This window comes from Lepidochelys olivacea (genome assembly GCF_965140295.1).
Source record: "Lepidochelys olivacea isolate rLepOli2 genome assembly, chromosome: 1".
Taxonomy (NCBI): Eukaryota; Metazoa; Chordata; order Testudines; family Cheloniidae; genus Lepidochelys; species Lepidochelys olivacea.
In genome coordinates, this window is record NC_140411.1 from 266,649,439 (window position 1) to 266,663,778 (window position 14,340).

General features: G+C 44.3%; 1 protein-coding gene across 1 annotated transcript in view; it reads left to right on the forward strand.

The window, feature by feature from the left end:
• The window catches only part of SLC5A8 (solute carrier family 5 member 8), a 44,454-nt gene extending 31,481 nt beyond the window's left edge, over nt 1–12,973 (forward strand). Inside the window, exons 13-15 of the mRNA XM_084625452.1 lie at nt 4,526–4,629; nt 7,084–7,169; nt 11,195–12,973. Coding sequence (XP_084481578.1) covers nt 4,526–4,629; nt 7,084–7,169; nt 11,195–11,326 — 322 coding nt within the window. The 3' untranslated portion in view covers nt 11,327–12,973. The remainder of the gene's footprint in view (nt 1–4,525; nt 4,630–7,083; nt 7,170–11,194) is intronic.
• The last annotated feature ends 1,367 nt before the right edge of the window (nt 12,974–14,340 follow it).

Consider the following 14,340-nt stretch of genomic DNA (forward strand, 5'->3'; position numbering starts at 1 on the left):
AAAATTTTGAAACTCTTGAGAGATGAACTGTGGTCCGTTGTCACTCACAAGTTGTTCTGGCAGACGAAATGACTAAAGAGTCCTCACAGTTTTTGGATGGTACTCTCTGCAGTAGTGGACTCCATTATAGAGACTTCTGGCCATTTAGAATGGGCATCTACCACCACCAAGAACTTGCTTCTTTCAAGGGGGCCAGCATTTTCACAGGTTTTCAGGCCAGTCCCATGGGTGTAGGGGTGCTCACTGGGGTGCATTCCTCACACCCTGACATGACATACAAGCTCTTGCCTTCTTTTCAATAGCACTGTCCAATCCAGGCCACCAAAAATAGCTTTGTGCAATTTCCTTCAGGCGCACTATTCCACAGTGACCAGAATGTAGCTGATCTAACATCTGTGATCTCAGTGGTGGTGGGATAATGACGCATCTCCCCCACAACAAACAACCAGATTGGATCGATAACTCTGTCCTCCTGGACATGTAGGTAACAAGGTTGGGTGAGACCGGAGAGGTTCGGAGAGATGTTCCATGCATCACCAGGTCCATAACATGGGACAATACTGGGTCAACTCGATTTGCCTTCTTTACCTGAGTAGTGGTGATAGGTGTATTCTCTACCTGTTCAAAGAGAAAGATTTCCTTCTGGGCAATATCTTGATGTTTGACTGGCAAAGGCAGCCTTGAGAGATCATCCGCATTGCCGTGCAGAGTGGATTTCCAATATTTGATTTCATATGTGTGCGCAGAAAGCAACAATGCCCAATGTTGCATATGACTAGGAGCTAATGGGGGAATGCCTGTGTGGGGTCCAAAAACTGAAGTCAGGGGTCGATGGTCTGTGAGAAGAGTAAACTTCCATCCGAACAGGTACTGATGAAATTTCTGAATTCCGAAAACGACTCCCAATGTCTCACATTTGATTTGGGCATAGTTAGTTTCTGCTTTGTTTAGAGTGCATGACGCAAAAGCAATAGGTCTCTCTTCTCCCGAAGGCATAATGTGTGACACGACTGCTCCCACTCCATAAGGGGATGCATCGCAGGCCAACTGTAGGGGTAAGGATGGATCAAAGTGCATCAGGACTTCAGAATTTAGCAGTGCATCCTTAGCTTTGTTAAATGCAACCTCCCAGGCTTCAGTCCACTTCCAGGCCTTGTTCTGCCCAAGGAGTTCGTGAAGTGGTTTTAGCAGTGTGGCTAACTGTGAGATGAACTTTCCATAATAGTTCAATAGTCCTAGAAACGAGCAAAGCTGGCTAACGTTTCGAGGAGGGGTAGCCTCCACAATAGCCTTAACTTTTGCAGGGGTCTTACAAAGACCTGTAGCATCAATGATGTGTCCCAAATATTCAACAGAGGGCTGGAAGAATTCATACTTGTCTTCATGGACTCATAGGCCATACTCTTCCAGTCTTTCTAGGGTAGCCTCTAAATTCTTTAGGTGATCCTCCTCATTCCTTCCAGTGACCAGGATATCATCCAGATAGCACTGGACTCCTGGCAAGCCACACAAGATCTGGTCCATAGCCCTCTGGAACAGGGCGGGAGCTGACGTTATTCCGAAGGGTAGGCGACAGTATCGATAAAGCCCCTTATGCCGATAATAGTCAACAGTTCTGGGGACTTTTCATCAATGTGCATCTGTAAATACACTTGGCTCAGATCAATCTTACTGAACTTTTGTCCCCCAGCCAGGCCTGCAAAGAGGTCATCGATGTGGGGAAGCGGGTATTGCTCTGCACTCAACACTGGGTTGACAGTGACTTTAAAATCACCACAAATCCAGAGGGAGGCATCTTTCTTCACTATTGGAACAATTGGAGATGCTCATTGGCTATGGATAACTGGTATTAGGATTCCATTTGTGACCAGGTGCTCCAGGTCTGCTTCAACCTTCGGCCTGATGGCATATGGCACAGTTCTGGCTTTCAGATATTTTGGTTGACTGTCAGGTTTAATGTTCAATGTCACAGTGATTCCCTTCATACTTCCCAGATCCTCTCCAAAAACAGCAGTATGTTTCCTTAGTATAGCAGGCAGACTGGTTTCTTCTTTAGTCATTTGGTGCTCTTCTGCCCAGTTCAGCTGGATCTTCCTAAGCCAAGATCTACCCATTAAGGCTGGGTAATTACCTCTCACCACAAACAGTGGCAATTTAGCAGCCTGTCCATTGAGCTCCACCTTAACATCAATAGTGCCCAACATGGGCACAGCTTCTCCCGTATACGTCTTCAGAATTGTTTTTGTTGTTTAAAGCAGAAGATGCTGTAGCTTTTCTTTATACACAGACTCAGAGACCAGCGAGACGGCTGCACTGGTATCCATGCGTATAGGTTTGCCGTCCAACAACGGGGTTACCCAGTATTCATGTGAGCCCACTGCCAAAGACAAAACGTGGAGTGGCTCTTCTTCTTGTGATGAGGTGTCTCCTTGGTCATCCTGGGTCTGCTGTAGGGTATGCAGGTTTCCCTTTTTGGTCGGCCAGATCACAGGCCTCTTTTTCTTTTGTTTACAGCATTTTGTGTTTTCTCCTACTGGGGGGCGCTTATCGAACCCCCTGGAAGTCAGTGGGCATTGGATCAGTACTGTAGAGTTCTACAGTTACATGTGCCTTATTGGGAACTAGTTTTGTTGCTGCAGTGTGGATAGGCAAAGGGGATTTGTGTTTATTTCATACTGTCAGGGTTGCTGCTGTTTTACTATCTAAGCAGGTTAAACCTTGAGGGTGATTAAGAGTTTTCAGTGAATCTTCCAGCAACAGTTTACCCAACAGCATCATATCTATGTGGAAGTAACTAGCCACGTTCTGCAAAACCATAAGAGTGAAGTGCAACTGGGTGAAATGCTGGGGTATTTTTCCTCTGCGATTGTTATATTATCTTACATTGTATTATGTCATACAGTCAAAACAGAACAACCCCTCCCCCCCCAAGAACAAGACGTAGCAGCTCGATTAAATTAGATTAAAAGACAATGCTTAGATTAAAAATTCTAAGGGCTGTCAATTCTTATGTCTCAGGACATAACTGGGTCAGCAGCTGGGTATCCTTAGGAAAAAGTTCCCCTTAGCTGGTGTAGTATTGCATGGTTAGGTGAATTGGGAGTTTCCTAGGCCTTTCCCTGAAGCAGCTGGATACCTGATTAGACGGATCACTGCTCCCGCATTCCTGTGTCTATGTACTGATTCACCAGCATGAGGGGTGGGATGTTACATATAAGATCAAACAAACCTTAGACCCCAAAGCACTTGCGTTTAGTAGGTTCTGCAGTATATCTGTTCTGCTTCAAGCAACTACTTAGAGTAACAGTGGATAATTTGTTACCGTTTCTAAAATGAAAAACAAAGTTTCAGTTTCAGCAAATTTAAATGGTCATCAGTGTAAATTTAAGTGCCAAGTAGGCGCCAGGCAGTCACGTTTCTATGGCCATCAGAACAAAGCCATACGTGCTTAAAGACGTTGGTCCAGACCACGTGCTTCTCTCTGTGGCATGTTGCAAAGGGGATCAAAATGGTGGTTTGTTGCTGCTGCTTTGTAGCACAAAGCCCTGAAAGCAGAGAGCTGAAACCTAGTTGACTGGACCCTGGTTAACTGAGATTTAGTGCACAGCACCATCGATAATAAGAGATCTGCAGAAGTGATGGCGCAGTCCATGCCTAAGACACCAGGGACACCACCACCCTCCCCAAGAGAGCCACAGGGCTGGCACGCCGTTGGTGTAGCCTGGAGAGAACTGGGTGGCGCTTCTCTGGCTCAGTTGGAGCCCGGTGCCCCTCAGCGGTGGGAGCCGAATGAGCCATGCCACCATCTGTGCTGCAAGGGGAAGCGGCAGTGGCCCTGGAGCTCCTGCCTCCCGAGGGCCAGCTTCGGCTTAACCCTGGGCAGCCACACCCCTGAGCCACCCTGCCTCCCCCAGCTGCAGCACGGGCCTCTCCCCTTCGCCTCCCAGGGTGGGACTGAACCCTGAGGGGTGTGGTGGGACAACAATGAGCCCGGGGGAGGGGGCAGTGAGGAGCCCAGGTGATGAGGGGTTGGGGGCAGTAAGGAGCTGGAGGAGTGGTGGGGGGGGGGCAGTGAGGCACCACTCAGCAGAGCATAGCGGAGTGAGGGCAGGGCCTTGGGGGAAGAGGCCAACCAGAGACAGGGCCGCGTTCTGGGTGCCAGTGCCCCCCCCCCACACACTTCTAGGGAGCTTCCAGTGCTCCGTAGCCTCTCCAAAGGAAAGACCCACACGCCGCCTATGGCCAGACTCTTCAGTTCTGGCCAGAATTCCTAGGGGAGGAACGGGCTCATGTGATTTTACTGGCCATGGCCCATTCACCCACCATACTGGCCTGATACTGCCAGTTTTACCTCAGAGTTTGAGTGCCAGGTGGGTTTCTCTACCGGAGAGTAGCATGAGACACATTATTTTTTTAGCACAGAACGTTCCTTATATTTACTGACTTAGTGCCTAGTTTTATGCATTTTCAGGTTGTCTGAATTTTGAAGAAGATTCTAACAAAATGTTTCCCCCACTTTTCCTAGACCTGTCCTGGCTGATTATTGGTATTCCTTGTCGTATCTGTACTTCAGCACACTTGGGACCCTGGTCACAGTACTTTTGGGAATGATTGTCAGCCTCTTAACAGGTACTTTTTCCAGAGTTTTGGCTTAACACAACTATACGTTGTTTTCCACATTAACGTGCACACACATGGAACCGTCCCTATTACGAGAAGTCTCAGTGACCGCTCTGGTTGAGCGTGCACTCTCTGGTTTCATTCACTCACAGCTTTCTAGAACCTTTATCTTTTGGCCTGAAATTTTCCAGACATGGTCTCTGTCCAAAGCGTGCATTTCTTTCTCCTTTGAATTGTGAGGTAGTAACATCAGCAGTTTTTGAACCTGAGGAGACTGGGGCGAAAAAAATCCATTTACCCATTGCATTAAACCTGAGCTGGGGCTGAGGCTTCAGAGCTGCCATCCAGCATGGAGATAGCCCGGCCTCAGGAGAAGCATCTTTCCTTCTCCCAGAGGTTAGTAGTGGTTTTGCTTTGAGTGAGTTAAAAGCATTCAAAATGTGCTTACTGAGCATGCCCAGTGCCCATTTTCACTATGCTTGCCAAGCCATGCTCCCAAGGAAGGGTTCATGGTGTAAAGCCATGTCAGCTGCCCAAGGAAAAGTCTAGTGAAATAGATTGCTGCAAATTACCAAGACCCTAAGAGTAGGCATGACAGTTGGGATCTGAACCCCGAGATCCCAACCCAACCCTCTGATTTTGGTTCCAGGAAAATCCAAAATGAGGCTATTATCCAATTTGGATGCGGTAGAAAAAACCCACAAAAGTGCAGCTGATCTCTCAACATTTCAGGCCAGTGAGAGCAGTTGGATCGTAGACCTGATTCAATCTAACTCCTAACCTAAAACTAATCTAGACCTGAACCCTGCATGCTCAGCTCACCACTAAGGCCACACATACTAAAACATAGTGAACAGGATGGTTTCCATTAGACTCACTGCATGTAGAAGCGGAGGAGAATAAGGCACATCGTCATTGGTTTCTTTACTCTAGAATTCCTCAAACTCTTTCTGGAGCTCCCAGGAGTTCTCTCATTTTCCTTCCTCCACTTCCTCCTCAATGCTTCACATCCAGGGCTGGATTTAGGGGCAGGTGACCCAGGCAACTGCCTGGAGTACTGGGCTTGGGTGGCATCAGGCTCAGGGTGCTGTTTGTGTTGTTAGTAACCAAAAGGGAAAATAAAATGTTTGAAGTAAAATGTTTCAGGTGTTCCGTACGTAGATTCATTTTTCACTATCCTCCTAGAATGTTCTGGACCTTTGTAAAATCTTGTGGAACCTTCCAGACTAGCTTATACATGGCATGAATAAATACACATTTACAGATCCTGGAGTGCAAATTTATCATCTTCAGGGATGACATGGATAAATTTGCATACATTTGCATATCCCTATCATGACAGGGATAAATCATGCATACAAACTTTGCATTAAAGTCATGAAATGGGCTTTAAATTCAATAAAAAATAAGGTATTGTGACAAAGTTCCTCCTCTGCTTTGGTGGGTCCTGCGCTTATTGGTGGATTTGCTTGCCTCAGAGGTTCACAGCAGCCCGCAATTTGGCCACTTCTGTGGCTCAAATATGCCGTTTACTCAGTTAGCCTCATCACTGGCCAGCATGGGGAAAAGGAAGAACAATCCCTGCAGTCTCTGCTGATCCACCTAGTGGATCAGGGAACAGGACAGAGACCTTCCCCTCTGGTGGAAACCACAGTCCAGGTCAACTCCTCCAGTATCAAGTAGGGAGTTGGGGGGATGGAGGGATGGGGGGAACCCGGGCTCACTCTCTACTCTGGGTTCCAGCCCAGGGCCCTGTGGATTGCAGCTGTCTACAGTGGCTCCTGTAACAGCTACGTGACAGCTACAACTCCCTGGGCTACTTCCCCATGGCCTCCTCCCAATACCTTCTTTATTCTCACCACAGGACCTTCCTCCTGATGTCTGATAACGCTTGTACTTCTCAGTCTTCCAGTAGTATGCCTTCTCACTCTCAGCTTCTTGCACCTCTTGCTCCCAGCTCCTCAGATGCGCACCACAAACTGAAGTGAGCTCCTTTCTAAACCCAGATGCCCTGATTAGCCTGCCTGTCTTAATTGATTTTAGCAGCTTCTTGATTGGCTGCAGGTGTTCTAATCAGCCTGTCTGCCTTAATTGTTTCCAGAAAGTTCCTGATTGTTCTGGAATCTTCCCTGTTACCTTACCCAGGGAAAAGGGACCTACTTAACCTGCGGCTAATATATCTGCCTTCTATCACTCTCCTGTAGCCATCTGGCCTGACCCTGTCACAGTATTCAAAAGTTTAACAAATGGAGGGGGAGAGGGCGCCGAAGATGCACCTCGCCTAGGGTGTCATCTGGTCTAGGATGGGCCCTGTTCACATCATGACAATAGTCCTTTAAGACAAAGTGTGTGGGAAGGCTGGACACAGCAGGTAGCTGACGTCTGATGTACCGTTATCAGTTGAATAGGATTACCTTGTTAAAAACAGTTGATAAAGAATTTAACACTGTGGGTATTTTGCAGGAGGAATAAAGCAGAACATAGATCGTAAATTCTTGCTGACCAAAGAGGACATACTGTCCAACTTCTCATTTTCTAAACCCAAGACAGTAAGTATAGTTATGTGTATCATTCTAGTTTGCCTCCTTCAAGCAATCTGTCCTCCTGGGTAACAGAGACAAATACACCAGGGTGGGGGTGTTACTTTTTCTAAAGAAATGGTTTCAGTGTTCATCCACTCTTTGATCCAGATCCTGTCCTTTCAGTTTCTTCCTCTGTACAATTCAGTATTGGTCACTCCAAACATGCAAGATGTGACTGGGATCCCAGGGGGGCCACACTGACATTGCTCAGTTAGGGCAAACTGCAAAGAATGGGGCAGACAATCACAAAGACTGGTGATTATTCTAATACTTAGATTCACCAAGCCAGCAACAAAACAGCTTCTACAATACCTTATTGGTTACCCAGAAGCCAACAACACAGTTCCATTAAAGCAACCCAGTCTTTGTCAACCCAGACAGCCAAGTCAAATATTATGAGGATTACTGAAAATCTTGTTCATCATATAAAAAAGTTTTACCAATCCCAAAGGATCGGACACATTACCCACCAGGTTAATGAATATTTTAGATCTTACCCAAATACACACTTACAGCTAATTCTTATTAACTAAAGTAAAATTTATTAAAAAAGAGAGTTATTGGTTAAAAGATCACTATATGTACATATGTGAACTTAGGTCAGTTTCATAGCAGAGCTGGGGAGCTTTAGAGTTGCAAAGAGTTCTTTCAGAATTAGTCCATAGGTTTAGTCCAATGTTCAATATCAGGGTGATCCAGAATGGAACTGGAGACATCAATCTTGTGGCTCAAGCTTCTCCTGATGAAGCATAAGCAGATTTGAGATGAAAGGGTCCCAAGACACCTTTAGAATGTTCCCGGGGAAGCCTCTTGTCAGCATACAGTCCTTGGGTGAACCATAGTGTCTCTGAAGTAACTTCCTATTTCCTAAACATCACCGGTAATTAGATACATGGATTAACATAAGGCATTGCCTATCTCCAGCCATTTACATGTGATTTATCACAAACTTCAAAGAGAAATTCAGACAGTGATATTAATATGTATACAATTCATTTAAATGTTAACGTCTTCTTTTGATCTCTGAATTAACAGAATACAGCAATAGACAGGAACTGTTCATTAACCTCTAACAATATATATGTAAATACACAAAAAACACAGCATTATTTATCTATATCTCTCCAAAGGTTGACTTTGGGTCAATTAGCCTGCTAGCTGTGTAATCCTGTCTGGCTCTGTGTCACACAAGGCAGACAATAACATAAGCACATCTTAAGAGGCAATAATGTGACAGAAAAGCAAGAGCTTCCCCCAGGGGGCTACATTTTTTTCACTTCTCTCCCCCTCACCTCATGCCCCCCAACCCATATGAATGGCTGATCCAGTAGGAGACACTGATGCTTTCTGATATGACTATTTCATTTAAGGCAGCAGCTGTGCACAAGGTATATCAGGATTAGGTAGCTGGCATAGACAAGGCAGCTATTTATGGCTACAGTAGCAGGTAGTATTGGGCTTTGGGTCAGCAGATTAGAGAGAATAACCGAGCGCTCCCTAGCTAGCCTCATAAAATGAGGGCCAGTGGTGCCTTTGCACTTCAGCAAAGCTTTCTTGTTTTGTAAATCTGTTCTCGAGCTTATTTCTGATATTGGTCATTAGACCAGCTACAGTTTGAGGGGAAAAATTTCCCAGCCTGTGGATCCACATTACACACACCTCCATTCAAAAAAGAAAAGGGGGAAAAAATGGAAGAAAAAAGTATTGAGTAGATTGGAGCTAAACCGCTCAAAAATATAGTTAGATTATTAAAGAGCCAACACTTCTTAAAGGAAAAATATAGCTTGTTGGCAGCTGCCTTTGGCAATGCTGTAGTGGTCCGTCCCCTTGTGTTAAAATAAACCAGGAAAAGTTTCAGCAGTCAGGGAGCAGCATTCTAAAATACGTCCCTTAAACATGGAGGGCCAGAGCCTCAGAGGCTTTAAATTGTCATAACTCCATTGACTTGAGTGCAGCTACAACAATTGCCACAAGCTGAGAGTCTGGCCTGGAGCCTTTATCCAGTGTGGGGCTCACTCCCCTGAGGAGTCTCAATGAGAGTAGCTGCTCACCTGTGTGAGGAACAGGCTCACAATGCGGCCTTTAGCATTTAGATGAAAAAAAAAATTAACTGCAGGTCACCTCTAAGGTCTATGTTTTCAGTACACTCAGTTAGAAAGAATGGCTAAGGCAGCCATTGGCTAGTGCGGTGTGCCACGTAGCAAGCATCTGTCAAAGATGATCCAATTTGCAGACTCTTCCCCTTATGAAAACCTCATGTTACTAACTATATACAGTAGAGGTAGGGTTGTTTTTTTTTAATACATTACATGTTATTTGTCCACCTAGAAAATGGACCAGACCCTCAGCTGGTGTAAATCAGCGCTGCTCCTCTGACTGCAATGGTGCTCCACTGCTTTACACCAGATGAGGACATAATGCCATGAACCAAATGTGCAAATGCATGCCAATGCTGATACGCGCAGATTAGCTGGCCATAGTACTTGGATCCAGATACAACTGGCTTATTACATAGAGCAGAAACTGGGTGGAGAGTGGGTGAAATGATTACTATTAAAGACTGTCTAATTATTGAGGCAAAATATGTGGGTGCCTTCCATTTTGGCTGAGCCAGTTTAGGCAAATGGAGATTTCTGTTTAGGTGTAGTTAGATGTAAGGAAGATGCATTCTCCGAAGCAAGGAGGCCAGTAAACTCTGATTTTCACTGATGAAATGCAGGTAGGCACCAGGATTAGAAGAACAATAGCTCCTGGTGGTGATGACAAGTTGGTACACAAGAATACAGGAGCTATTCTTCTGAGGCCAGGAACAAGTGTTAGATGCATTTTGAATGACAATAGCAAAGTATGTGATTAAACCCACACATCCTACTCATATATCTAGAGAAATTCCAGCTGTTGCAGTGTATATCAGTTTATGCTTTCTCTTCCATCTACGTGCATCAGCTTGCTCTGTCCTACTAGTTAAAATCCCCAACTACAGGCTTGATTCTTCCCCCCATTCACATCACTAAAACTCTCTTGACTTCAGTGGAGTTACGCCTGATTCACTACCGGACTAGTTCAGAGCATCATAATGTCAACGGAGAGACTCCCATCAACTACAATGAGCATTGGATGGATCAGGCCCTCATAGGAGAATCATGCTCTTCTTTTTCACTCTCACAACCCAGAAACAAACCCATCCCAGTATTGCTCTGTGCAAGCATAGCTGGTTAGTGTATTTTCTCCATGCTAAAGTCTAACTGACCCCACCACAACTTTTAAATCAATATGGAAAACAATGGTGCTGGCCCTGTGTTTGAATAGCGACTCTGGTTGCTTTTTAACTTTTATTTCTTATTTGAAAAGCTTGATAGGAAACTCTCCTTGCTCAGAATTAAGGGTTTGTTTGGGTTTTTTTAAAATGAATTGAAAATGTTGAAACTAGTTTTTTTAAAAAAATGTAGTGACTCTTGATCTCCTATACATTTAAATGAGAAATTTACATCTCATGCAAGTCCCCTTCATGCAGTCAGCATGATGTAAAGGGGCCATAGTGTAAATGGGCAGTATCTTCAAACCCACCTGAGTCCCATTCAAAGTCAGTGGGACTTAGGCTCCTGACTCGGACAGGTTTGAAAAACCTCACCAACTAAGAATTAGGCCCTACCTATTAAAACAAATCTATTTATTTAATCTCGTTCTCCCTTGGAATAAGTCAGAAATATTATATGTTTCCATTCCCCTTCTTGCTCCCTTTGCTCCTTCCCTGGGCCTCACTCTTTCCCACTTCTTTTGAAAATATTTAATGTTCGCTGTGTGAGATATGTTTTGGAGCCTCACTGTAATGCATCCTGTGTATGTCACCTGAGCAGCAAGGACATCAGGAAGTGAGAGTTAGTTTAGAGGACGGATCCAGCAGTAGACAACAGCAATAGTGCGTGTGTGTATGTAGGGGGTGTGAGCGCGTGCACATGATTCCATGCCTCACAATGTGAACTCTTTTTCAGAATGAGAAAGTGGAAGTTTTGAACTGGAAACCTTTCACCATGGCTGAGGAAGGAACCGACAATCCAGTTTTCAACCACATTGAAATGAATGTCACAGAAAATAAAGAAAAAGTCAATGGTCCCCATGTATGACTTAAGAGGACAGTGTAGATGTTGTGTTAAAGACATTGCCGGCATTCCTGTGAAGAGTTAGTTAACCACCCTACTTGGGGTTACGTGCAGTAATCCCTACTAAACTTCAGGCCATCACCACATTGGAATGACCTTGCCATTAAGACTGATTCCAAGAAAGGAATCAGAGCCTATTGGGCCGACGAAAAGGCGGGTAGTGGGTACTTCATAACATACAACTCTACTTATTTTGGGAGACCTTCCAAAAGGCATGCATCTGTGCCTGTGACAGAAGTGAACATGAACTAAGAGCAAGTGAACTTTAAGCATACTCAAATGTGGACAATGTTTTGTGTTACCTCCAATAATGAACCCATTGTGCACAGCAAGAAACAAACGATATTGGCTTGGTATTTATTTGGCGTGTGCATAGTTGTTTAGCCAAGCGATGGTTTGGTAAACAACTGCTTTTCTCAATCCACTGAATGACACATTCAGTTCTAAGGTATCAGGCTGGATCCGTCTCTCCCCAGAATAATTCCAGTGATTGCTGTGGAGCTGCTCCTAATTTACACTGCTGAAAGTGAAAACAGAATCAGGCCTCTGCCTCTTATAGGGGACCTCTATAGGGAGGACTAAAGCCGATGTTTCTATGTGAAATTGTAATTCAGTATTGGTTTGGTCTCCTATAAAAATAGTTATGTTCAAACTCAGTAAATTTTTCAGCTTTATTTTATTTTATTTTTAAAAAGAGCATCTAGCTCTCACAGACATGGCTATTTTTCTTTCCTGATCAATTCCATACTGTTTCTATTGCAAGGTCAATATTTTACACTCTTGCAGTGTCACAAGGTGGTTGTGTTTTTATCGTGAAGGCGGTATTATCTAGTATAATGTTTCTCTGAAGAAGTGCTGACCCTGAGCCCCTTCTATTTAAGTTTTTATAAAGTCGTCCCTCATGGTGGTATCTGAATATGTTCTGAGCAAGGAATTCAACAGTGAATCGATTGGTACCATGCTTACCCTCCATTTCCTTCTCAGTGCATAGTCCGACCAGCTAGGGTGTGCACTCGGCAGGGGCAGCTCTAGCAATTTTGCCACCCCAAGCAGTCGCCGCCACTACAGCGCCGGGGCTGCCGCCAAATTGCCGCTGCACCAAGGGCGGTGGAGCTGCCGCCGAATTGCCACAGCAGCGGGACACGGGCGGCTGCCCCGTTCTAATTGTTGCCCCAAGCACCTGCTTGGAAAGCTGGCGCCTGGAGCTGGCCCTGGCCCTAGTAGAGTTCCTTTGGGAGCTGGGTGGGAGGAAGGCTCTCCCTACCAGACCGTGAAGCAGCACCCGAGCTGCTCTGCACCCATTATTGCAGCCTCCACACACCTCATCCAGCCGCTTCTGGTAGGAACAACAGGCCATGGCTGATTGGTTGAGCTAAGCGACATTTTTTCATTAAAACCTATTTTCAATGGCAATGTAACCAAAATGAAAGTTTTGTGGATAAAACCATTTTTGTCTTGGTGTTAATGGAACAAGCGAATTCTGTACTAGAGCTGGGCAATATTTTCTGACCAAAACTCTTTCTGGTGAAAAAACCATAAATTTGGTGACATGGGAATGTTTTGCCAATTTATGTTGATTTATTGCCATATTCTTTTGGTTGGAAAAAAAATCCAAAAAAACAACATGGTTTATTTCAACGTTTTGAAATGAAGTTTTTCGATTTTTCAGTTCCAATGACTTTTAGCTTCAAAGTTTCCTTTACATTTATTGAAAAATCTAGTCAAAGATGAAACATTTAGATTTTGTTGAAACTAAATTTTTTGTTTGACCAGAAACAAACTTTTTTGTGACTTTTCAATTTGCCAAAATTTTCATTTGTCCCATAACTAATTTTTCCCAATTTTTCAGAATTTTCAACGAATGACAAAAAACGCCCATTTGTTCTTTGCCCAGCTCTGCTTTCTATCCCTTTATCCTCAGAAGGGGTTAGATTATATACCAGGAGGTTTCAAAGATAGTTGATAATTGCTCTAAGTTGTCAAACCTCTGGGTAAGATGATTGGTCTGACTCTGTTTCCCAGTGTTTTTAGCTATTCAGCTGTTTACACCTCCAACATTTGTATTATAGATTAATTTTAAAAAATACTCTTCAGTGTCTAGAATAATTTTGGGAAATAAGTGTTTGCAGCAAGTCCTCTCTGTATAGCCTACAAACGTGTCTGTGGAAGTAAAATGCTTGCTGGAACTTACCTAAAATGCTTACTGAAATAGCCCAGAGAAGGCTGAAACAAAAATGGTGCACAATCGGGCCAGATCCTCAGCTGGTATACGTATAGCAGAAAAGGCTTGATAATCTGATGGTGCAAGAAGCTAGTTCTTCTGCTTCTGGTGTGTTCAAAAAAGAAATACTGCATCTCAGTTTAAAAGCATGCTGAGGTAATAAATCGTAACACTTAGCTTCAATGACAGGTTTCAGAGTAAGAGCCGTGTTAGTCTGTATTCGCAAAAAGAAAAGGAGTACTTGTGGCACCTTAGAGACTAACCAATTTATTTGAGCATAAGCTTTCGTGAGCTACAGCTCACTTAATCGGATGCATTCAGTGGAAAATACAGTGGGGAGATTTATATACACAGAGAACATGAAACAATGGGTGTTACCATACAGACTGTAACAAGAGTGATCACTTAAGGTGAGCTATTACCAGCAGGAGAGCAGGGCTGGGGGGTGGGCGGGGGGGGGAACCTTTTGTAGTGATAATCAAGGTGGGCCATTTCCAGCAGTTGACAAGAACGTCTGAGGAACAGTGCGGGGGGGTTGGGGGGGGGAATAAACATGGGGAAATAGTTTTACTTTGCATAATGACTCATCCACTCCCAGTCTTTATTGAAGCCTATGTTAATTGTATCCAGTTTGCAAATTAATTCCAATTCAGCAGTTTCTCATTGGAGTCTGTTTCTGAAGTTTTTTTGTTGAAGAATTGCCACTTTTAGGTCTGTAATCGACTGACCAGAGAGATTGAAGTGTTCTCCGACTGGT